The 24679-nt window shown below is 38.6% G+C and overlaps 1 protein-coding gene across 3 annotated transcripts in view; it reads right to left on the bottom strand.

The window, feature by feature from the left end:
• Positions 1–2405: 2405 nt before the first annotated feature.
• Positions 2406–24679, bottom strand: part of AKAP9 (A-kinase anchoring protein 9) — a gene marked incomplete at both ends in the record, with an annotated part of 191974 nt that continues 169700 nt past the window's right edge. For all 3 annotated transcript variants that reach the window (XM_080702008.1, XM_080702009.1, XM_080702010.1), the window contains 11 exons: positions 2406–2443; positions 4137–4276; positions 5036–5165; positions 7650–7735; positions 11098–11330; positions 13104–13304; positions 14516–14698; positions 18698–18803; positions 19677–19888; positions 20078–20746; positions 23770–23920. In XM_080702008.1, coding sequence (XP_080558134.1) covers positions 2406–2443; positions 4137–4276; positions 5036–5165; positions 7650–7735; positions 11098–11330; positions 13104–13304; positions 14516–14698; positions 18698–18803; positions 19677–19888; positions 20078–20746; positions 23770–23920 — 2149 coding nt within the window. The remainder of the gene's footprint in view (positions 2444–4136; positions 4277–5035; positions 5166–7649; positions 7736–11097; positions 11331–13103; positions 13305–14515; positions 14699–18697; positions 18804–19676; positions 19889–20077; positions 20747–23769; positions 23921–24679) is intronic.

Here is a 24679-nt window from a genome sequence, read left to right as displayed (position 1 = left end):
AAATGGCTGCAAAGAACTAACGTGATACATCACTGTAAGCTGCAAAAGAATTTGAGAACGAAGTTCATGAAACAACTCTCAATAGTGCACTGTTTGAGTATGTAATTCTAAAAGCCAGTGTAATTTATGCTTTTAATATTTTAACTGAATATATCAAATCTAATGGCATTTGAAACATTTTATAATTTTGATACTTAGGACATGTGCTTTAAGGAAGCCAAAGTTTATTAGTAAAACAAATTTGTTCAGGGGAATAGAGGTAATTGGCAAATTCTAAAGAATACAGTTCCCATATACTAACTTTAAAAACATATATAGCCCTTGGAAAATAAGTGCAGGAGCTTCAGGTCTGGGACTTGTTCTGCAAGGTATAGGAAAAGCCCAGTGAAATAGAAAGGTCATTGTTATTCATTTGCCTGGGCAAATTTTGTAAGGATGGGAGGATAGGGAATAAACTTACAGTTAAAGCTTTGGATAAAAGAGAACATTATTAATTTTTTCATATTCTGATACTTAGCAAGTGATGGAGTTATGTTGTAGAGAAATGTATTTGAAATTTAAACTGGAAGCAGTACTATAGGAAATTGAGATCTAGGACCATGCCTTGATAATTATATTTCCTAAAAATAGTCCTGAAGACCACTCATATATCTTAATTATCAAATATTATGTATTTCTTCATCCAATAAATATGTATCTGGTTCCACATAGTCACCTCTGTGTGCAAATCCAAAATCAAGTCAGTTGGTATAATTTTCTCTTTCTTTGGCTCAAGGTTATTCCCTGCTTCCTCTCCAGAACCCAGTTAGGGATGTTTTTATTACTAGTTTTATTCAAGTAGTTAACAAGCTTTTTTAAAAAATCTAAGGTCTGAGATTAGGGAACTCTGGCTTTAAGATAAGGTACTGTTAAGCAGGGTCCTTGGTAAATAGTATTACTGGTCATATTCTGTGAAGCCTATTTTTAGGAATTAACCTAATTCAGATTATATCTGGGGGCCTATGAGATACCTGTGATTTGACCATGTAACTTGTTTTTACTAGATGAAGCCAAAATATTTTCCCTTATGTATATATTATAGTTCTGTGTAAAAGGCTAGATTTGTGTTAAATTCTAATTGTGAAGACCGAATTTTTGCTGTTACACAACTTTACACATTAAAATTGTTTGAGAAAAAAAATATATAGACTATTTGCATGAATTGGGAAACGTACTTCAGTGAGTAGAGTTCAAGGAATTTAGGAACTTGGAGAAGACTTTATCTTTATTTGTACTAATTTCTAACTTCATGTTTTTATTTCCTTCATTTATGAATTTAGGCTACAAATTATAGTACTTATCAAATTACAGATGTTTTATATCTCTTGAAGTCTTTTACCCTCATCACTACTTAGAAGTTTATAGTAGTTATTAGACCCACTGGTAGATCTTATTTAATATTTTCATCATGTATTATCACACACATGAAATTTTTTTTTTTTTGTACTAGGGACTGAACCTAGAAGCATTCTACCTCCAAGCTATACCCCAAGCCTTTTACAATTTTTTATTTTGAAATAGGGTCTTACTAGATGAGAGTCTCACCACTTGCTAAGGCTGTCCTTGAACCTATGATCCTCCTGTATGAGCCTCCCAAGTATTGGTATTATAAGCATGTACCACCATGGCTGGCTACAAAATTTTTTTCTCTATATATATAATTGCTTTCCTTTGCAATCGTGTGTGTGTGTGTGTGTGTGTGTGTGTGTGTGTGTATGTGTGTCTTTAAAAGCATTATTCTGAGATGGGATCTATAGTTTTACCCTAAGTGGTGATGCATATTTGAGGTAAGTACTGAGATGATATGCACCAGGGATTATGGCTCAGGTAGAAAGGAAGAAGGTTCAAATACAGTGTGGTGAAAATGGTGAAGTCATTTTTATTTCAGTACTTTGACAAAATACCCCATAAAATTCAAAACTTCTACCATTATACAAAAATAGGTCTCTACAAGTGATATGTTCTGTCTTCATCACCAGTAGCAAATATATTAGGCAGAAACATGTAACTTCAGCAGCCTTGTAAGAAAAGTGCAGGACACCGCAAGCTACACATCCAGCAGTATAATTTGCAAAAGTTTAATCTTTTCACCCACCTGATAAATACATAAGGTTCATAATTTAATCATTTAAATTAGCATTCCACAAATATACAGTAATTTAATGATTATTGTGCATGAACACATACACAATGCTTATATTTACAATTTCCAGTTTGTTTTCATGTGCTGGCAAGAGATTTGTATACAATCATAAGCTGTTTGTAGTGGTCCCATTGAATATTCACAATACAAAAGCACAAAAGAACCATTGATTTACAAAAGGGAGTTGGTTTAAAATCACTTCAATTGATGATGTTTCAAAAGATTATCTTCTCATGCCAGTATGAAACTGAGTAGTTGAACCTATGAAAGAAAACAAGATATTTAAATTATTTCACATTAAACTGCTACCTATTCCAGGCTAACTAATTAATGCATAGCAGCCAATTACTCTTATTCTCCATGGGAAAAAGAAATCCCTTTTGTCCTTAAAATGTCTTATTCATACTTGATCTGATTAAGAGATTCTGATGAAGAGTCAACTCAAGATGGATGGAGGACCTGGAAATTAGAGACTCTGAAGTTAATAGAGGAGAGCATAGGTCCAACACACCAACATAAAGGCACAGGTAGAAACTTCCTCAAAAAGAAGTCCAAAGCTCAGGAAATTAAAACGAGAATAAATGGGATGGCATTAAACTAAAAAGCTTCTGTTCAAAGGAAATCAAGAAGAGTTTAAAGAGAGCCTGCTGAATTGGAGATCTTTGCCAGCTCTTCCTTTGACAGAGGACTAATAAATAGAATTACAAAGTACTTAAAAGACTTAATAAAAAAATAGATTTTGTAACTCAGTGAGACTCTGTTTCAAAAACTAAGAAGACTAAAAAATAGGGCAGGGGGTGTGGCTTGGAGGTACGATGACCCTGGGTTCCATCCCCAGTACTGTAAAAAATAAAAAATCAAGAAATAGGCAATTAAACTAAATAGTTCACAAAAGAAAAAATACCAATGGCCAATAAGCACATGAAAATATTCAACATCATTAGCACTCAGGGAGATGCAAATAAAAACTACACTGAGATTCTATCTAACTCAAATCAGAATGGTAATCAAGTCAAACAACAAATGCTGGCAAGGATATGGAGAAAATAGGAACTCTTATATTTTTGTTGGTGGGGTTGCAAATTAATATAGCTGCTATGGAGATCAGTGGAGATTCCTAAGAAAATTGAGAATGGATCCACCATATGATCCAACTACACCATTCCTGGATATATTTCCAAAGGGACTGGAATCAGATTATAGTAATACATATATTTATATATCCATGTTTATAGCAGCACAATTCACAACCAAATTATGGAATAAACCTAGGTGTCTATCAAGAGATTCATGGATTACAAAATTATGGCATATACACAATGGAATTCTACTCAGCAATACACAGAGAACAAAATTATGTCATTTGCAGGAAAATTGATGGAACTGGATAATATTATGTTAAATAAGATTAGCCAGTCACAGAAAGTGAAGGGTTCTGTGTTTTCTCTCATATGTGGAAGCTACAGAGTAATCAGGATACTATAGGAGGGACTTCAGATAATAGAGGAGAAACTCCAGTGGAGCCAGGGAGGATTTAAGGGTGGGGATTGGGGAAGAAGGAGACCAATCAAGGAATCACTTCCATTGACAGATGTATATATGTGAGAAAAACCAGTGCCAATCTCCCCATCCCTTATGACCTTCTACCATGTGTTATTTAACGCTCTCCAGTAGACTGTAATGTTCATCATGCTTTCTGTTTGATTAATCTGCTGAATAAAGGTAGAAGGGAATCATTTTGGGGGTGAGCAGGATCTGGGATGTTACATAATTTTGCACAAAATTATTTAAAGCCAGTTTCTCTGCTGGTTACACAGTTTAAGCTTTGACTATTTGGGATCTTATGTACTGAACCAAAAACGTGATTATTCTATAATAATAAGGTCAAGGAGTTTGAAAAAGAGTGCTGTGGGTCTAGTCCTATGGCCGCCAATAAGTGGTAAACGTAGATCACCTGATTGTACAGTTCCAAGTCGTCTCTGTAGTGCCTCCAGCCGAGTGATATAATCTGTCAGGGCTCTGTCTGGATCATAATTCTGAAGCTGAGAACATGCTAGGGAGCTAGGATTTAAATCAGCTGGAGTGCCTGTGTACCTAGGGATTAAAAGTATGTTTATGAATCCAAGTTATCAGAAATGATGCATCTAAGCCACCAACCTGCCTCTCTTCCCACTCCCAAAGGTAGGTCACTTATACACTAATCTATGTCCTCCATGCTTCTAAGTTGGGATGACAATTCTTCCATAAATTCAAAGAAGCTACTAAATCTAAGAATTCTCAGTACAAAGCCCATCAGAGGTTCTCCATAAGTGCCGGACATGTTTGTCATGCAGGTGTAATATTTTTTGTAATGGCAAGTGACTCTTTGATTTTATTTAAATATTTATTTATTTATTTAATTTATTTATTTATTGTGGTACTGGAGATTGAACCCAGGAGCATTCTACCTCTGAGCTACACTGCCAGCCCTATTTTATTTTTTATTTGAAAACAGGTTCTTGCTAAGTTGCTGAGCCTGGCAGTGAACCTGAGATCCTCCTGTTTCAGTCTCCTAAATACTAGGATTATAGGCATGTGCCACCGTGGCCAGCTGACTCATCAATTTTAGTCAATACTTTCCCCAATGTCTAACCATGGCATATATTAAGTAATAGTTGGTCAACTCTGTTTCCTATAGCCTTAGAAATCATTTACAAAATCAAAAATTGGCTTTGATTCTGAGCTGTAGGGTATGTAAATTACATAACTAAAGACGTGTAGCTATTGCAATGCAAAGAAGTTGAAGCTCTAACAGTATCTTTCTTTGTTAAGTATTAATATATTTAGCCCAGGCAGGTTTGATTAAATTCTTACCTGTTCTGAAATGGTAAAGGAGACCTAGGATAGTCCAGATCTGATCTTGAGCGGTATGCTGTGTGTCTTGGTTCTCCATAGAGCTCCAACCCACCAGAAGAATGATAAAATGGGTCAGTCTTTTCAGCACCTAAAGTAGCCCAAAATGTTCCATTGTAAAGAAAAAACTGCCAAGCCTTTGGAAAATTTTTATAAAACAAGGGCTCAAAAGACTACTGTACTATATTCTGTACTATGTCTTTTTTTGTGTGTGTGGGTCTGGGGATGGAATCCAGGGGCATTCGATCTCCGAGCTACATCCCCTGCCCTATTTTTTATTCTTTACGTTGAAACCGGGTCTCACTGAGTTGCAGAGGGCCTCACTAAGTAGCTGAGGCTGTCCGTGAACCGCGATCCTCTGGTCTTAGCCTCCTGAATGCTGGGATTACAAGCGTGTGCCACCACGCCTGGCTCTGCACTATGTCTTATAGTCATTTTCAATCATTCTAAAGAAAAATGACAAGTACAAACAAAAATTTAGCTTTTAGTGTTCTGTTTGTTTGAATATGATTATTTCTTTTTTCTTTTTTTGTGGTACTGGGGATGGAACCCAAGGGCATTCTACCTCTGAACTTCACCTCCGGCCCTATTTTTTATTCTTTATTTTGAAACAGGGTCTCACTGAGTTGCAAGGAGCCTAAGTAGTAGCTGATGCTGTCCTCAAACTGTGATCCCAAATACTGGGATTACAAGTGTGCACCACCACCCTGGCTTTGAATATGATTATTTCTAATATCTGAACTATGCTTCAAAAAAAACTACTGAGTTATAGTCCCCCCCCCCCCTCTCTCTCTCTCTCTCTCTCCTTCTTTCTTTCTTTCTTCTTGGTGGTACTGGGGATGGAATCCAGTAGAAGACCTCCAGGCTACACTCCCAGACCTATTTTATATATATTTTTATTTGGAAACAGGGTCTCTTAAGCCAGCAATGCTGGCTCGAACCTGTGGGATCCTCCTGTTTCCGATTCCCAAGCACGGGGATTACAAGCGTGTGCCACCATGCCCGGCTAGTATTTTTCTTTCTAAAATATCTCTTAGCTATAACAAGAAGTGAGAGTTTTCTGAGTGTGTGTAGTATGGAGGAAAACATGGTATATGGATAAGAAATATTAGACCAATGTAACCAATTCTTTTTATTACTCTACTGGTTTATTAGAAAATGAAATCAAGATTTGCTAACTTTAAACAACTCATTATGGTGAATATGTCAGATGTTTCAGTATAAGAAAGCATGCTGCAGAATACTCTTTTTTCTTCTCTTTTTTGGTACTTGGAATGGAATCCAGGGGCATTCTACCTCTGAGTTACTCCTTCAGCCCTACAATTTTTTTTTTTTTTTTTTTTTGGCGGTACCAGAGTCATTGTACCTCCGAGCTGTACCCCAGCCCTATTTTTTAATCTTTTTATTTTTGAGACAGGGTCTTATTGAGTTGTGAAGGGCCTCAATAAGTAGCTGAGGCTGTCCTCGAACTTTGATCCTCCAGTGTCCGCTTCCCGAATGCTGGGGTTACAATTGTGCACTACTACGCCTGGCCCCCTACTTTATTTTTTATTTTGAAACAGGGTCTCACTAGGTTGATGAGAGTCTTCTTGCTGACTCTGTCCTCGAACCTGCAATCCTGTCTCAGCCTTCCAAGTACTGGGATTACATGAGTACAATACCATACTATGCTTGCAGAACACTTTCATGGAGTATTTTCTTTTCTGCTGCTTAGCTACAATAGAATATCTGAAGGGGTTAAGCCGGGCGTGGTGGCGCACGCTTGTAATCCCCGCGCTTAGGAGGCGGAGACAGGAGGATCGCGCAGGTTCGTAGCCAGCCACGCTGGTTTAAGAGACCCTGTTTCAAAAATATAAAATAGGTCTGGGAGTGTAGCCCGGAGGTAGAAGGGCTTCCAGGAACCCCATTACCACCAAAAAAAAAAAAAATAAATAAAAAAAGAATATCTGAAGGGGTTTAGCCACCATCCAGCACAGGTGGGCAATATCCTCTGTAATGCTGTGCTTTTGACCTCATTCTTATGTCTGAAAATGTTCAAGCCCTTTTACTCATTTCCTTCTAGATATAAGAAGGATTTCTACTGGTTACCATTTTTATACAACCTATTAGTAATCTCAGAAATGGCATATTGCTAGACTGAAACTTCAAACCATAACTCTTCCACATGACTAAAAGCAATGTTCTCTTGAACCAGAGCCTTAAATATATTTGTAAGGAGACTGAGCTCTGAAGATAGCCTGCCAGGGTTTGGTCCATGACTTCCCTAGTGGGTAATCTGGGGCAAATGGCATGGGTTTATCGTGGCTCATTTTCTTTTTAATCTGTAAAGCAAGAATAACAGTAATTATATTTACATGATGGAGCTGGGAAAATATATGGAAAAGCAGGAGTTGGTGTAGACTAAGTGCTCCATAAAGTCAGCTGTTATTGCTCTCTTTATAATGAGGTCTCCAGCCTTCTTAATTATAAGGGTTCTGTCTTTGGAAAACACTGCTACAGAATTTGTGATTTGGAAGACATACTTGTGAAAATTTTAGAGTCATAAACTTAAGACAATATGCTATTTTTACTTCACCTGGATTCAGTCCAAAGCTGTCTCTGTTAATATTGATGGAACCAGAACTTGTGACTCGATGCCACCGTCGAACCAAAAATTTCATTCTAAAAAAGATCACAAGATAAAAATTCATAGCATATGCATGTATACCTCTCACGAAAAGGTCATTTAAACAAAGGTCATTTAAACAAAACAAATTTCAACATAATCACACGATTGACTAATCCACTATGTAAATGCCTCTGGTCTATAGCAAAATAAACTGGAACAAAAGAACAAGGAAGCAAGTTCCCTTTACTCCCTTTCCCCCGAGGTCTCTAGTGTTGCCAGCATCATGTTCTGGCTTTAGGGAGAAATGACACAAGATGAAAGGTAAAAGTAGATAGAGAAATTAATGAAAACAGGAGAAAAGAGTAGAAAATGAAAGGCAGTTCACATGGGAAGAGAAAAAAAGACTATTAAATTGGCAGTGAGCTGAGAAAGCTGGAGGAGGGGTGCACCCATGGGTCAGAAACAGTACAATGTTGGCTCAATAGGAATGGGGGCGTTAGTGTCATGAGCCAGTTGCATTGAGTTGCTGCCTGGCTCATCCTGACTCAGAGAGCCAGTTCTGATTTATTTTTTTTCTTTTGGTACTGGGATTGAACCCAGGGGTATTCTATCTCTAGTTATACCCTAGCTCTTTTTATTTTGAGACAGAGTCTTGCTAAATTGCTGAGACTGTTCTCAAATGTGTGGTACTCCTCTCTCAGCCTCCCAAGTACTGGGATTAAAGTACCCATTTTCACCCAGCAACAGTTTTGATTCTTTTTCTCCCTTCCCCTTTTCCCTCCTCCTTCCTTACCTTCCTCCATTGGTACTGGGGATTGAACCCAGGGGCATTCTATCTCTGAGCTACACCCACAACCCTATTTCATTTATTTTGGAACAGTCTATTTTGCTGAAGGCCTTGTGAATGTGCTGAGGCTGGCTTTGAACCTGTGATCCTCCTGGCTCAGCCTCTAATACACTGGCAATTACAGGTATGTGCCACCATGCCCAGCACAGTTTTGATTTCTTAATTCCAATCTGTTCCAAGGTTCAGTTTTAGGAGGGTCAAACTACAATGAACACAAAGAGGACAAGAAAAGGAGGGTGACAGAAGGAAGTCCTTCAATAGCAACTTCTGTACTGCTTTTCCCCAAATTCCTCTAATCACAATGACTGCCTAACTCCTGTGACCTCTCACTTAGTTCTCCTAATTCTGTGCCTATTGCTTTTCCCCACTAGAAAGCAAGCTGCTTGTAGTTTCAAGCAGGCATCACCTCTTTTCAGCAGTGTATTCCCCCTGCACTGGATCCTGGATTACTTGACATGGTGGTAAAGGATGAGAAAGGAGGACCTAGAGCTGTGAGACTGCAGCTGGGTGAAGCAGCGGGGAAGGCAAAGCCAACAGTAGCAATAGGGGTGTTAGTGTCATGAACCAGCTGCACTGAGTTGCTGCCTGGCCCATCCTGAATCTCCTAGAGAGCCGGCACGGGGAGATGTGAGGTCTGGCTGCTCGTCCCTGTGGGTTATAACCTCTCTTGCCTCACTTTCCTCATTCATGAACTGAGACTCTGAACTTGCTAATCTCAAGACTGCTTCCAGTTAAAAAACTAATATTTTTCAAAGAAATATAAAAGAGCAAAACCCTGTGACAAAGTATCAGATGTGCTTTGATGTATAGAATTTTATTTATTTATTTATTTATTTATTTATTTATTTATTTATTTATTTATTTATTTTGTGGTACTGGGGGTGGAACCCAGAGGCTTTCTATCTCCGGGCTATCTCCCAGACCTATTTTCTATTTTATTTGGAAACAGGGTCTCACTAAGTAGCTGAGGCTGGCTTCGAACCTGTGAGATCCTCCTGTCTCAGCCTCCCAAGCGCAGGGATTACAAGCGTGCGCTACCACACCTGGCTGATGTATAGAATTTTAAAAACAAAATTCCTTTGGGACTCTGCCTGCCTCTAGAGAAATAAAAGGGAGGGGGCAAATGGAGGAGCCAAGGTGTCTGGTATTTACTAGCCAAGTCAGAGGATCACAGTGGGCCAGGACTCAAGGTAGTCTGAGTCTTTACTCCATTTTAACCACGTACAAAAAGAAGAGCAGCGGGCGTGGTGGCGCAAGTTTGTAATCCCAGCATTCGGGAGGCTGAGACCAGAGGATGGCAGTTCGCAGACAACCTCAGCTACTTAGTGAGGCCCTCCACAACTCAGTGAGACCTTGTTTCAAAATAAAGAATAAAAACTAGGGCAGGGGGTATAGGTCGGAGGTCAAATGCCCCTGGGTTCCATCCCCAAGCCCACAAAACAAAACAAAACAAAAAAACCCCCAAAAAACAAAACAAAATGAAGAGGATTCAAAATGTCGACTGAAGGACACAGCACTTCTCAGTAGCTGAAATAAAGTTCAATTACTTAGAAGGCAGTGTCTTAACCAAAATGAAGAGCAAAGTTCCTAGCTTGGAACTACTACAAAAAGGTGACAAAATCACTAGCAGAGTCCAGTGCCCTAAAGGCTAACCTCTCGTCTAAATAGTCAGGCTAGAGCTTTCCATGACTGAGCACCAAGAGCCAGTTATTTTAGTAGTGAAGAAAATAAAATAAATGTGCATAGGCCGAAGGGGTGATTATTCAGAAACAGTTTTTACCTCTTATAATCTCTTATGCATGTATCTGAGCTAGTTCATGGGCCATTTTTTTTTTTTTTTTTTTTTGCGGTACTGGGGATTGAACCCAGGGGTATACTACACAACCAGCCCTCCCCCACCCCCTTGGAACAGGGTCTTTTACTGAGTTGTGGAGGGCCTTGACAAAATATTTTTTTTTAAAGACAATCTGGATTGGATGTGTCAGCTCTAAGTCACCAGCTATATGTAACTGGAAGGCCCTTTACAGAGGATTTATTTATATAGTGCAGCATAAAGACTTCTTGCTAACAGGATGAAAAACTAGAGAAATAGCAGGCATTTTTTTTTTTTTTGGTGGTACTGGGGATTGAACCCAGGGGCATTCTACCTTTGAGCGATACCCCTAGTCCTATATTTTATCCTTTATTTTGAAACAGGGTCTCACTGAGTTGTACAGGGTCTCACTAAGTAGATGAGGCTGACTATGAACCACAATCCTCCTGTCTCAGCCTCCTAAATGCTGGGATTACAAGTGTGCGCCACCACTCCCAACAACAGGCGTGTTTTAGTGATGGCAAATATCTTTTTTTTCCTTCCTTTTTTCAATACTGGGGCTTAAACTTGGAGGCACTAGCTGTATCCTCAGACCTTTTTATTTTGAGATAGGGTCTCATTAAGTGAGATTAACTTTGTGGCTGGCCTACAACTTGAGCTCCTCTTGTCTCAGCTTCTCAAGTAGCTGTGGTTACAGGTCAAATATCTTTTTATAGAGCTTACTAATAAAATGAAATTTCTTTAAAAAAATTTACCTTGAAATTGCGATGGACACTCTGACAGCTGAACGAAACCTGGTGAAACCTTTTGGACGGTTGGTGATCACCTCTAGATCGGTGAAGGCCGGCTGCCCTCCCATCCGGGCAAGCAGCGCCAGGGTGGCATCTTCACACTCCTGGAACCCACCCAGCAACAGCAGCAGGTATTTCTTCTGGTAAATCAGAGCTTTTCGAAAACTTTCTGCCCTTAAATATTTGCCATAAATTCTCTACATTTAAAGAAGGGAAAAACATCAAGGTATTACTAAGGCATTCAAATTATTCTGTAGGGGAAAGTTACCTAGATGATGATAATACAGCAGTAGTAGAATGGCAGGCACCCTATCACTGTTTTTCTACTTCATTAGCAGAACTAAAAGAATGTAATTAACCATTATACTTGACCTCTTTTTCATCAATGGAGTGTGATTATTAACCTTATAGTTATGCTTATTGTCTTAGCCTGTAGTCATATTTTTATTTTTTTGTTTGCGGTCTGAGGATGGAACCCAGAGGCATTTGACCTCCAAGCTACTTCCTCTGCCCTATTTTTTTATGCTTTATTTTGAAAGAGGGTCTCACTAAGTTGCAGAGAGCCTCACTAAATAGCTGAGGCTTGTCCGCAAACTGCGATCCTCCGGTCTCAGCCTCCTGAATGCTGGGATTACAAGTGTGCGTCACCACGCCCAGCTCTGAAGTCATATTTATTACAAATACTTTTGTTATCCTATTATCATCTGATTTTAATTAATTAATTAATTAATTAATTTTGCAGTACTGGGGATGAACCCAGGGGCAATCTACCTCTGAGCTACACCCCTAGCCCTATTTTTTAGTCTTATTTTTTTGAAACAGGATCTCACTAAGTTGTGAAGGGCCTCGCTAAGTAGCTGAGGTTGTCTGAGAAGCGCCATCCTCCATTTCTCCCCCTACCGAATGCTGGATTACAAGTGTGCACCACTATGCCTGGCCTCAATTGAGTTGTTTTTTTTTTTTTTTTTTTTTTTTGGTGGTACTGGGGTTCCTGGAAACCCTTCTACCTCTGGGCTACACTCCCAGACCCATTTATATATATTTTTTTTATTTGGAAACAGGGTCTCTTAAGCCAGCGAGGCTGGCTTCGAACCTGCGCGATCCTCCTGTCTCCGCCTCCCAAACGTGGGGATTACAGGCGTGTGCCACCATGCCTGGCCTCATCTAAGTTTTTAATTTTATAATAGAACTACTTTTATTATTACAGTAACTCATTTATTTAGTTTTTTGTTTTGTTTTTTTGGTGGTACTGGGGTTCCTGGAAACCCTTCTACCTCCGAGCTACATTCCCAGACCTATTTTTTAATATTTTTATTTAGAAACAGGTTCTCTTAAGCCAGCGTGGCTGGCTTCAAACCTGCGCGATCCTCCTGTCTCTGCCTTCAAAGTGCGGGGATTACAAATGTGTGCCACCATGCCCGGCATCTCATTTATTTAGTTTTTAAAATAATTTAATGTTTTCTGTCTCTGTAAGAGTCATATATTTACATATATTCCATGGTTGGAATAAATATTACGAATATTTTCCTTTGTTTTGTATTTTATGTTAACTGACTAACATAGTTTGGCCACAATATTCACTTTCAGGTATCAGAAAGGCTACTCAGAGGGCTTCCCATCTTGCAGGGCATAGTGCTCTTACACTGACAAGAGTGCTTTACCTAGGAGTTGAAAAGGTAACATTTCTGTTTATTTATTACAGAAAGGAACTGTGGGAAGGAGGACCACCAGGTTCTCTCTCTCTGGGTTCTGATACTGTGACAGTTAATGGAGCTTAAATTGGTCCCATTATTGTATATGCCTCATCACAAAACCTGTGGATAGCTAGTGACCTTGTGTTCGCAATACAACAGAAAGAAGAGACCTACAGACAGCCTAAATACCACCTATACTTCTCAGTCTCCTAAGGTCAGTGAGAGAAGAACATGGCAAAAACACAGGACCATCTCTAGAAGGATGATGTCTCTTACCTTTAAGATGACATGTTCAGAATCAGAGCTCAGATTCTGAAGTAAAGTCTCATTTCTCAGTTCAGCTTTCAGTTTGTATACTTCAGCTTCTGCCCTTTTCAAGGATTTCTGGAGAGCTGACTTTTCTCTGTTCCATACTTCTTTTTCAGAAGCAATAATGGCTTCAATATTGGCACCACCACCAAATGGAAACCTAGAAGACTGCAGAGACCACAGACTACTTACATGATATTTAAGAACAAGTCTTTGAAGAAAAATCTGAAGTAAACATATTAAAGATATATCCAAGATGGATACCTCATCTCTGCTTTTCAACCTGAGACAGGAAAAGCTGAAAGCCAATCTCAATTGACACTAATGAGTGTTCATTAACTCTAAGTATGCAGTCCTTTGTCAACTAGATTAGTTTTACCCTAAAAGTCCTTGGTGAAAGCATGGCCCCAAAGAAGTTTAAGCAGATCTAGCAGAGCTATGAACTAAAAAATCAAGAGACTTTAACAGATGAATTATGTATGTCCAAATGTTAAACGTGTACTAGAGAAGTGGAGAAAAAATACACATGTATGTGAATTTTCATGGAACTGACCCAATTGTGTTATCTATTTGCCTATATAATTATCTTACTGGTCTTTTCACGTGTTTATGTTGGATAACTATAGAAACTAGGAATTCATTTTTTAGTTTTTTTTTGCAGTATTGGGGATGGAACCCAGGGCCATTCTACCTCTGAGATATACCCCCAGTCCTATTTTTTTTTTTTTGTGGTACCAGGGATGGAACCCAGGGTCATTCTTCCTCCAAGCTACATCCCAGCCCTATTTTTTATTCTTTATTTTAAAACAGGGTCTCACTGTGTTGCAAAGGGCCTCACTAAGTTACTGCAAACTAGGATTCTCCTGTCACAGCATTCCAAATGCTGGGATCACAAGCATGCCACCACACGTGGCTTAGGAATTCTTTTGTAGCCTTTTTAAAATGGAAACATTTAAAATTCCCTAAGTAGTTTATTAAATTGAAATATATAATTTCATAAGCATCTTCCACTTGAGTTATAAACACAGTAACTGAAAGGAACAGTCGGGATTTACTTTGAATATTTCTTTACATATGCCTGAAGTCAGGCAACATGAAAACATATCTGGCTTTGGAGATTAATAGATCTTGGTTTGATCATGACTTCTGTTTTCTTATATATAAGGGTCAATGTTGGTTAGATTCCGTATGTATATAGCCCATAATCTGGTACAGCGAAGGATCCCCCACAAAGTATTACCTATTATTATTACTCTTGTCCTATAAAAATGTCCACTGATTTTCCTATGCATCAGATACCTAAGCTTTTACATTATCAGAGTTCAGAACTAAAACTGGGTGGCAGGAACCATAACTCGGCACTACTAAAAAGCACGCACAGAATTTCCACCAGCTCCTGCCTGTAGACAGCGCCTCATCTTCTCTTCCAGCTTCATAACCATGTTCCTCAAATCATTCTTTTCTTCAGTCAGTTGGCTGATATGGCCTGTCAGCTCAGCATTTTGCCTCAGTAATCTTTCAGTCAATGAGCCACAAGAAGTAATTGGGGATAATAAACTGGGCTGGGAAAATAAAATTGTATAAGGTCATGCAAGCACAAATGTATATGAATAATGTAACATATGACTAAGCACTAAGAACAATAGATTTCATGAACTGATGCTTGGTTAAATAACAAGCTTTAGAAACTATGCATGGTGGATATGTCCTAAATCCCAGTAACTGGGAGGGTGAGACAGAAGAATAGCAGGTTCAGGACAAGCCTTCAGGAACAGTAAGACTCTGTTTCAAAACAAAAAAATAAAACAGGGCTGTGGGTGTAGCTCAGAGGTAGAATGCTCCTGGTTCCATCTTTAGTAATGCGCGTGCGTACGTACGTACGTATGTACATACATACGTACACACACACACACACACACACACACACACACACACACACAACCAGCCCCCCCCCAAAAAAAAAAGAAAGCAAAGAAATTTACTGGGCAGAAAAAAGATAGGGAAGGACATAATGAGTAGAAGGAAGAATATGAAGAACATATGTTTTATAAAAAAATAATGCTTTACTTTATGAATAAAAGACTTAAATGACAGCAATGGAGAGTTATGAAAGGCTTTAGGCAGGAGCACGCCACAAACATAGTATGTGTTAGAAAGATTCCTTTGTGCAAAGTAGAGTAAATTAGGAAGATATATTAGTCTGCACCAGGCAGACTGCTCAGGAAACTGTTGCAACCATTCAGGTAATACTGAGGCAATGACAAAGGGAGGTAAAGGGCACATGAGATAGATATTTAGGAGGGAGGAGGCAAAAGACTTAGTGACTGCTGAGATATGCAGGTAAGGGTAAGGAAGGTGGTCTTTGGTGACTTCTGGTTTTCTAAACTGGGTGATAGTTTGACCTAGAAAGGGGGCCTAGGGAAGGAAGGAGAAAGTGAAGGCAAGATTCAGTTGGGAACATCTTGTGTGTTCCGAGAGCCCCTATGAGGTGCATTTGTCCAAGTCAAGATGTTTAGTGACTACCTGAAAACATAAGCTTGGACCAAGTCAAAGGTCTATACCAGCACAGCAGCCCACTAGATAATAATCTCCATAAGGGCAAGATTTTTGTCAAGTTTGTTCATTCTATCTCAAGGACCTCATTTATAGTACTTGGGACACAGGAGGCGCTCAATTTAAGTATTAGTTCAATAAGTAAGTCTAGACCGTGAGAAATCAGGCCAGGCAAAAGGATGAACCTTCATAGTTAAGAGAAAAACATGAAAGGTGATAGAAGGAAGAGGAACCTATGAAGGTGACTAACTATAAAGAAGCACAAGAATAAGAAAATACTGAAATAAAATGCAAGGAAAAAGAAGGTTTTAAAAAGAATGAAGAGCTGGGCATGTTGGTGCATGCTTGTAATCCCAGTACTTGGGAGTCTGAGAGAGGAGGACCATAGGTTCGAGACTAGCTTCAGCAACTTAGCAGGATCTCTCAGCAACCTGAGAACATTTTTTTTTTGTTTCAAAAATAAAAAAGGGCTAAGGGTTTAGCTTGAAGATAGAATCCCCAATACAAAAAAAATGTATTTATTAAATATATACAACACACACACACACACACACACACACACACACACACACACACACAGAACAAGTCAAAGGTGTCAAATGCTTATCACTTCTCCTTTTCAATATAGTCCTTGAGACTCTTGCCACAGCAATAAGACAAGAGAAAGAAATCAAAGGAATTCAAATAGGAAGAGAAGAGCTAAAACTATCCTTATTTGCAGATGATATGATTCTTTATCTAGAAGATCCAATGAACTCAACCAAAACACTTCTGGAGCTGATTAACCAATTCAGCAAAGTTGCAGGATACAAAATCAACCTAAAGAAATTAGTTGCTTTTCTTTATGCCAACAATGAATTCACAACGAAAGAAATAAAGAAAACAATTCTATTTGCTATAACCGCTAAACCAATAAAATACCTAGGAATAAACCTAACCAAAGATGTAAAAGACCTCTACAGAGAAAACTGCAAAACATTAAAGGAAGAAACTGAAGAAGACCTTGGAAGATAGAAAGGTCTCCCTTGCTCATGGATAGGCAGAATTAATATAATCAAAATGGCCATTCTGCCAAAAGTGATCTATAGATTCAATGCAATCCCCATTAAAATACCAACATTTCTCATAGACCTGGAAAAATCAGTTATAAATTTTGTATGGAGAAAGAAAAGACCCAGAATAGACAAAGCAATTCTCAGCAACAAGAACCAAGCAGGAGGCATCACAATCCAGGAGTTCAAATTATACTAGAGAGCAATAGTAGTAAAAACAGCATGGTATTGGCACAACAATAGGCAGACTGACCAGTGTAACAGAATAGAAGATACAGAAACAAACCCACACATCTATAGTTAACTGATCTTTGACAAAGGGGCCAAACTCATACGCTGGAGAAAAGACAGCCTTTTCAACAAGTGGTGCTGGGAGAACTGGCTATCCATTTGTAGAAAGTTGGATCTGAATCCTTACTTCTCACCATGCACAGGAATCAACTCAAGATGAATCAAAGACTTAGATATTAGACCAGAGACTGTGAAGTTATTAGAGAAAGGCATAGGATCTACAGTCCAACAAATAGGTACAGGGAGTAACTTTCTCAATAAGACTTCCAAAGTGCAAGAAATTAAAACAAGAATTAATAAGTGGGATCTCTTCAAACTAAGTTTCTTCTCATCAAAGGAAACCATCAGGAACCAAATGAGGAAGCCTACAAAATGGGAGAAGATCTTTACCAGTCACCACTCTGATAGGGGGCTAATATCCAGAATATACAAAGAGCTCAAAAGACTCTACACTAGCAAAACAAACAATCCAATCAAGAAATGGGCAACTGAAATGAATAGACATTTCACAAAAGAAGAGATACAAATGGCCAATAGATACATGAAAAGATGTTCAACATCACTAGCCATCAGGGAGATGCAAATCAAAACTATGCTGAGATTCCATCTAACCCTAATCAGAGTGGCAAACATAAAGAAATCAAACAACAACAATTGCTGGCGAGGATGTGGGGAAAGAAGAACTCTTTTACACTGTTGGTGGGAGTGTAAAGTAGTTCAGCCACTATGGAGATCAGTATGGAGATTCCTTAGAAAACTGGGAATAGATCCACCATTTGATCCGGCTATACCACTCCTGGGTATCTTTCCAAAGGGGTTGAAATCGGAGAACTACGTTAACATATGCATACCCATGTTCATAGCAGCACAGTTTGTAATAGCCAAAATATGGAACCAACCTAGATCTCCATCAATGGATGAGTGGATTGCAAAATTATGGGAAATACACACAATGGAATTCTATTCAGCTATAAAGAAAAAATAATAGCATTTGCAAGAAGATGGAGGGAGCTGGAGAACATTATGTTAAGTGAGATCAGTCAAGAACAGAAAGAGAAGGAACATGTTTTCTCTAATATGTTCAAGCTAGGAAGTAATGGTAATACCAGAGGGACTACAGATGATGGAGGGGAAATCTCAGCAAAGCTTGAATGGAAGGACAGGAGAGGAAGAAAGCTGAGGTTGTTCAACGGAGGAGCTACATATGAATATGTGTAATAGCATAAATACAACATGATTAACCTGGACACTCTCTATTGGGGAGGGGGAAATGGAGGGGGAAGGGCATGAAGCACAATGTAAATGTATACCACCCTCGATATGTTCCACTTATAAGAAAATAAAACAAATTAAAAAAAGGTGTCAAATGCTATGAAATGAATAAAGAAAGGGAGTGAAAAGATTATTCACCAAATTAGTCAATTGTGAAGACAGTGGTAGGATTTTAAGGCTGTTTTCCTGGAGCAGTAATGTTAGTAGCCTGACTATTCTTTAAAGAAATCTGATCTTTTTAAATAAAGTCAATGTAATTAGGCAAGCATTATATTGAAAATCAAAAAGAGATCAAATTGAAACTCTTATAGAATATGCTGCCAGCATCAAATGATTCAATTCCTATTAAATCTTTGCTTTTTAAGCATGACAAAATGTTTTAAAAAGCCTTACCTCTTCACCTGGCTGGCCAGTTAACTTCTGTAGTTGTGAAATAATTCCATCAATATTTTCCTGAACCCAAATGAAAGCTTCATCATCTACTGTTTCAAACTGGAGTCTTTAAGAAAAAGACAAAGTCAAAACAGTATTTCTTACAGTTAGGGTGTTTACTAACAAAAACATAGCTTAGGGGATGCTGTGTTTCACTTAGTACTTGTTCCTTATATTAGGAGTTTCTGAGACAGGTGTGATGGCACACGCTTGTAATCCTAGTATTTGGGAGGATGAAACAGGAGGATCACAGGTTCACAGCCAGCCCCAGCTATGTAGTGAGGCCCTCTGCAACTTAGTGAAATACCGTTTCAAAATAAAAAAATAGGGGCTGGAGGCATAGCTCAGAGGTAGAATGCCCTGGAGTTCAATCCCCAGTTTGAAAAAAAAAAAGTTCCCTTTTATTGGATCAAGATGCTAGTTATTTTCAGATGTATGAGTTTTGTTAAAGAATAATATCTCTAGCCAGGCATGGTGGCACATGCTTGTAATCCCAGTACTTGGGAGGCTGAAACAGAATTGCAGGTTCAGGGCCAGCCTCAGCTACTTAGTGAGGCCCTCTGCAACTTAGACCTTGTTTCAAATAAAGAATAAAAATCAGGCAGAGGGTGCACTCAGAGGTAGAAGGCCCCTGGGTGGAGCATGCTTGTAATCCTAGAACTTGGGAGGCTGAGGAAAGGACAGTTGCAGTTTGAGGCCTGCCTTAGCAATTTAGTGAGATCCTGTTTCAAAATAAAATAGGTCTGGGGTGTAGCTCAGAGGCAGAATGACCTTGGGTTCAATTCCAATATCCGTCCCCCTAAATAATATTATCCCCTAGTGTAAACATGAATTATCTTCAAAATTTTCAATTTCCCCACTCTTAGCTAGCTATTAGTAAGAAAAAGAGTCAATCTAGTCTAAGAATGCCATTTCTTAAGAACAGGCAGAAAAGTCTAACCTATTAGAAGCTTTCTGGGCTAGACACTGCAGTTTTGAGGCCACACACTGAAGCTTTTGTCTGATCATTTCTAATTCATGATTATAGCCAGTTTCTCCTCCATTCATTTCAATCAATTTAGCATAGCTTGATTCTTTTGTTTCTCCTTCTATTTTCTGTTGAAGAACCCAATTTCTAGTTCGGTCATTAGTGAAGCTCCAGGTAGTGGTTGGCTTAAAAAAAGAAAACAATAATTATAAATAAACATTTCATATTCTTAAGGGAGCCTAAGTATTATTTATATTCTAAGTTCTACTGAATTCATTTTTGAATGATTTCCAACTATTTAAATCTAACATCAAAATTATATGCTCAAAGAGCTGTAAACTTCAAATATGCTTAAAAATAGAGTGTCAGTTTACCTCATTAAGATTCTGGGACAGAATTAGTCTACTTTCCCGTTTTTCTTCCCGTTCTAGTTCTTGCTTCTGGAATTCCTGCATAATTCCTTGTAGTCGCTTTCCTTCAAGATCTAATTTATAAACTTGTTGCCTTTTCTCTTCTAGCTGTCGCTGAAGATCTTCCACTTTGGACTGGAGCTCATGCATTTTTTTCTGGCCCTCAGTGTTGGCCTCTTGTTCTGTCTGCAATGTCTTCCTATGAACCTGCCTATCTTTTTCCATCTGCTGTCTTGTTTGCAAAGAATCCAGTTTATATTTTTCAGTTTCATTTAACAACTCCACTATGCGGCTGTGTTTTTCCTCTAGCTGTTTCTGTAGCTCTATAAGTAGGTCCTCTGAGGATAAGGATGGGCGAGGCTGCCCACTATCATCACTGCTCTGCAACTGTGCATGCAATTCTCGCTCTCTGTCTAGGGTGCTACTCATTTCCCGAATTCGAACTTTCTCAGACTCAAGAAGCACTTGAAGCTCTAAGTTTCGGCCTTGTTCTTCTGATAATTTGGCATCATATAACAGTCTCTGGGATTCTATTTTCTGCTGTGATTCATTGAGTAGTTGTTTCTGTTGTTCCAAAAGTAGGTTTAGTTGACTATTCCTTTGTTTTTGATCTTCAAGTGAAAATTTCAGGTCCTTATAAGAGAAAATCAAATTTAAGAACTTGATCATATTATTAAAATACTTTGTAAGAATATAGCTATGCAATTATTAATACAATTTGGTAGTATTCAGTAACAGAAGACAGAAATGTTATCCAGTTTTAAAAATTTTCAGTGGTTAGACAAAAATTATTTAGGCAGACAACTGATTTTCATCAAGAAATATAAACAAAAAATAAAGATAGTAACACCTTTTCTTTTAAAACATTAACTTTTTCTGGCTAACTATGAAGCAGAGGACGTTTCTTTACTATACTAATGGTATGTAAGAAAATAATTCCTTATCAGTAGCATATACATGCAGAGTCAGGAACGATGGTGATGACAAACAAGTACAGACTTGTCCACAGGAGTGGCTGAGATGTGACACCACCTTTGCTTTCTGATGAGTCAATGAACAAACTTTGGTTCATGCACAAAATTATTAAAAATGTTGTATAAAACAAAATATATAAGTAAGTGTTCTGGGTATAAAGTGATATTCCTGAAAAACCTGTATTCTATAATATCGCAGGCTAAAAGTAATAGGGCTTATGGGGAAAACATGGTTAGGAACAAACTACTCAAAATCTAAGCAAATTTTTAGTGATAAAAATAGATTAGTACCAGGGCAAGGTAACCCATGCCTGTAATCCCAATACTTGGAAGGATGAAATGGGAGGATCATAGGTTCCAGGCCAGCCTCAGCAACTTAGACCCTCAGCAACTTAGGCAGACCTTGTTTCAAACTAAAAAATAAAAAGGCCTGGAAGTATAGCTTGCAGGTAAGACACCCCTGGGTTCAATCCTCAGTAGTTTAATCCCTCCCCCTAGTAGATTAGTGCCCGAGTAGGTAACATGTCTCTGCATGGAGATTACCAGAGTAGAAATTTAAAAAAGAAGGAGTGGGGAAGGAGGAAGGGAGAGAGGGAGGGAGAGAGAGAAAAAGAAAATGCTGTCCCCCCATTTTTGCCAGAATAGGTGAAAACTGGACTATGTGGAGGGAAGAATGCTGCAACAGTGGAACTGCCATGAGAGCGTTACTCCATGCAGTATAACCTGCTCAAGCCGAAAGCCACGCAAGGCTGGGTACTCCTTTCTGAGAGAGCCCAATATTCATTTTATTATTACAGCTTTTTTTTTGCAGAACTAGGGATTGAACCCAGGGACAATCCATGCGTTCTCTATTTCCAAGCTGCACACTGAGCCCAATTTCTTTCTTTTTAAAAATATTTCTATTCACACTTTTATCATCATTGTCTGAATTATTATCATCATAACACGGAAGTTTGTAAACATGTAAAAACTCAACAAATAACCATTTAAAATTATGCTTTAGGTGACTGATGACAGGAGAAATGCTGGTTATTAATTCTTACTAGTCTACTTACAATGTCATGTCTAACATATTATGTAAACTGGATTATAACTAAGGTTAAAAGTTATATAATTCTAGGTTTTCATTTCCGTTAATGTACCAATTATTTTCCATTAACATTATATATTTTGTAAATCAGAAAACAATCAGCATTTACAAGATAATTTCTTATTTATTTTTGAAACAGGGTCTCACTAAGTTGCTGAACCTGGCTGTGAACCTGCAATTTTCCTGTCTCAGCCTCCCAAGTACTAGGATTACAAGCATGTGGTACCACACCTGGCTCCAGTATTCATTTTATATTATTATTATTATTATTATTATTATTATTATTATTATTTTGGTGGTACTGGGGTTCCTTCTACCTCCAGGCTACACTCCCAGACCTATTATATATTTTTAAAATTATTTTATATTTTTTAAAATTTGGAAACAGGGTCTCTTAAGCCAAAGAGGCTGGCTTCGAACCTGAGCAATCCTCCTGTCTCTGCCTCCCAAGTGCGGAGATTACAAGCGTGTGCCACCATGCCCGGCTTCCAATATTCATTTTAAATTTTCTGTAAGTACAGCAGCAAGGGCTCCTGTGACCAGAAAAGTATCCCTGCTTCCCTTCTCTAGGAGGAAATGGGAAGTAAAACTACTACGGCATTAAACTGACATGATTGCCCTACTATCAAATTGTGTAGACACTAATTCAAATCCCCCAAAGAGGGTATGGCAGAAGTCCTCTGTATGTATCACTGGCTGTAATAAAACAAAACAAAACAAAAATTAGTCATGCGTGGTGGCACACACTTGTAATCTCAGTACTTGGGAGGCTGAGACAGGAGGATCACAGGCTTGAAGCCGGCCTCAACAACTTAGTGAGGCTCTCAGCAACTTAGAAGGACCCTGTTTTCCAAATAAAAAATAAAATAGGTTTGGGGGTGTACCCTGGTGTACCTTGGTAGAAGGCCCATGGGTCCCATCCCAAGTACTACAGAAAAGACAAGAAAAAAATGATCACAGCATTCACATTTCCTCATAATTCAGTTCAGGCAACTTTATAATAATTAACACACATTGAAAAACTTATACTTAATTTATATGAGTCTAAGGATGACATACACACATTATTTATTTATTTATTTATTTTTGTGGTACTGGGGATTGAACCCAGGGGCATTCTATCTCTGAGTTACACCCCCAGCCTGCCATATTTTATTCTTTATTTTGAAACAGGGTCTCGCTAAGTTGTGGAGAACCTCACTAAGTAGCTGAAGCTGGCCGAGCCCAGATACTCCTGTCTCAGTCTCTCAGGTATTGGGATTACAAGCATGTACTGCCATACCTGAGTAGGGATGACATTTTATTTTATTTTTTTATTTTTTGAGGTACTGGGGATGGAACCCAGGGGCATTCTACCTCTGGGCAACACCCTGGCCCTATTTTTTATTCTTTATTTTGAAACAGGGTCTCACTGAATTGCAAAGGGCCTCACTAAATAGTAGCTGAGGCTGTCTGTGAACCGTGATCTTCCTGTCTCAGCTTCCCAAATGCTGGGATTACGCTCAGCTGGGGATGGCATTTTAAACAAAGAAAAGTAACAAGTGTTCAAATATTTGAATTCTTCAGACACATAAAGACAAAGACCACAATACCTCCAGTTCTTCTTTCTCCCGCTCTTCATTGCATCCCACTTTAGCTTTCTCTTTCTCCAGAGCCCACTGAAGCTCTCTTGATTTTTTCTGTTCACTTGCTAATGTATCATTAAGCAAATGTACTTCATCTGTCTTATCTTTAACTTCCAACCTAAATCAAGAGACAAAACTTTCAGAAAACTTTTCTTTTCTTTTTTTTTTTTTTTTCAGTACTGGGAATTGAACCCAGGGTTGAGCTACATCCCCACCCCTATTTTTTTTTTTTTAATAAGAGATCTGAAAATTTACTTTCTGATGTCTTAGACTTGGAACCCCCTGGATGAAGTCTGAGTTCTCTTATTTGATGAGAAAGCACAAATGTAGTAATACATGCCCTTGCAGGCCTCCTGGGGTTGTGTGTGTGTGTGTGTGTGTTTTTTTTTTTTTTTTTTTTTTTGGTGGTACTGGGGTTCCTGGAAACCCTCTATCTCTGGGCTATACTCCCAGACCTATTTTTTATACTTTTTTAAAATTTGGAAACAGGGTCTCTTAAGCCAGCATGGCTGGCTTTGAACCTGCGTGATCCTCCTATCTCTGCCTCCCAAGCGCAGGAATTACAAGTGTGAGCCACTACGCCTGGCATGTAATATTCCCATTTTTTTTTTTTGGTGGTACTGGGGTTCCTGGAACCCCTTCTACCTCTGGGCTATACACTCCCAGATCTATTTTATACTTTTTATTTGGAAACAGGGTCTCTTAAGCCAGCATGGCTGGCTTCAAACCTGCATGATCCTCCTGTCTCTGCCTCCCAAGCGCGGGGATTACAAGTGTGCACCACCATGCCCGGCGTAAAAACTATTTTGATAAATATATATTGAGAGAAAAATAAAACATTCAGTTGAAAAATTGAGGCAGGCTGGGTGTGGTGGCT

Source organism: Muscardinus avellanarius (assembly GCF_963383645.1).
Source record: "Muscardinus avellanarius genome assembly, chromosome: 9".
NCBI classification, from domain to species: domain Eukaryota; kingdom Metazoa; phylum Chordata; class Mammalia; order Rodentia; family Gliridae; genus Muscardinus; species Muscardinus avellanarius.
Note: the sequence above shows the minus strand (reverse complement) of the source record. Positions and strands in the feature narration are given on the sequence as shown.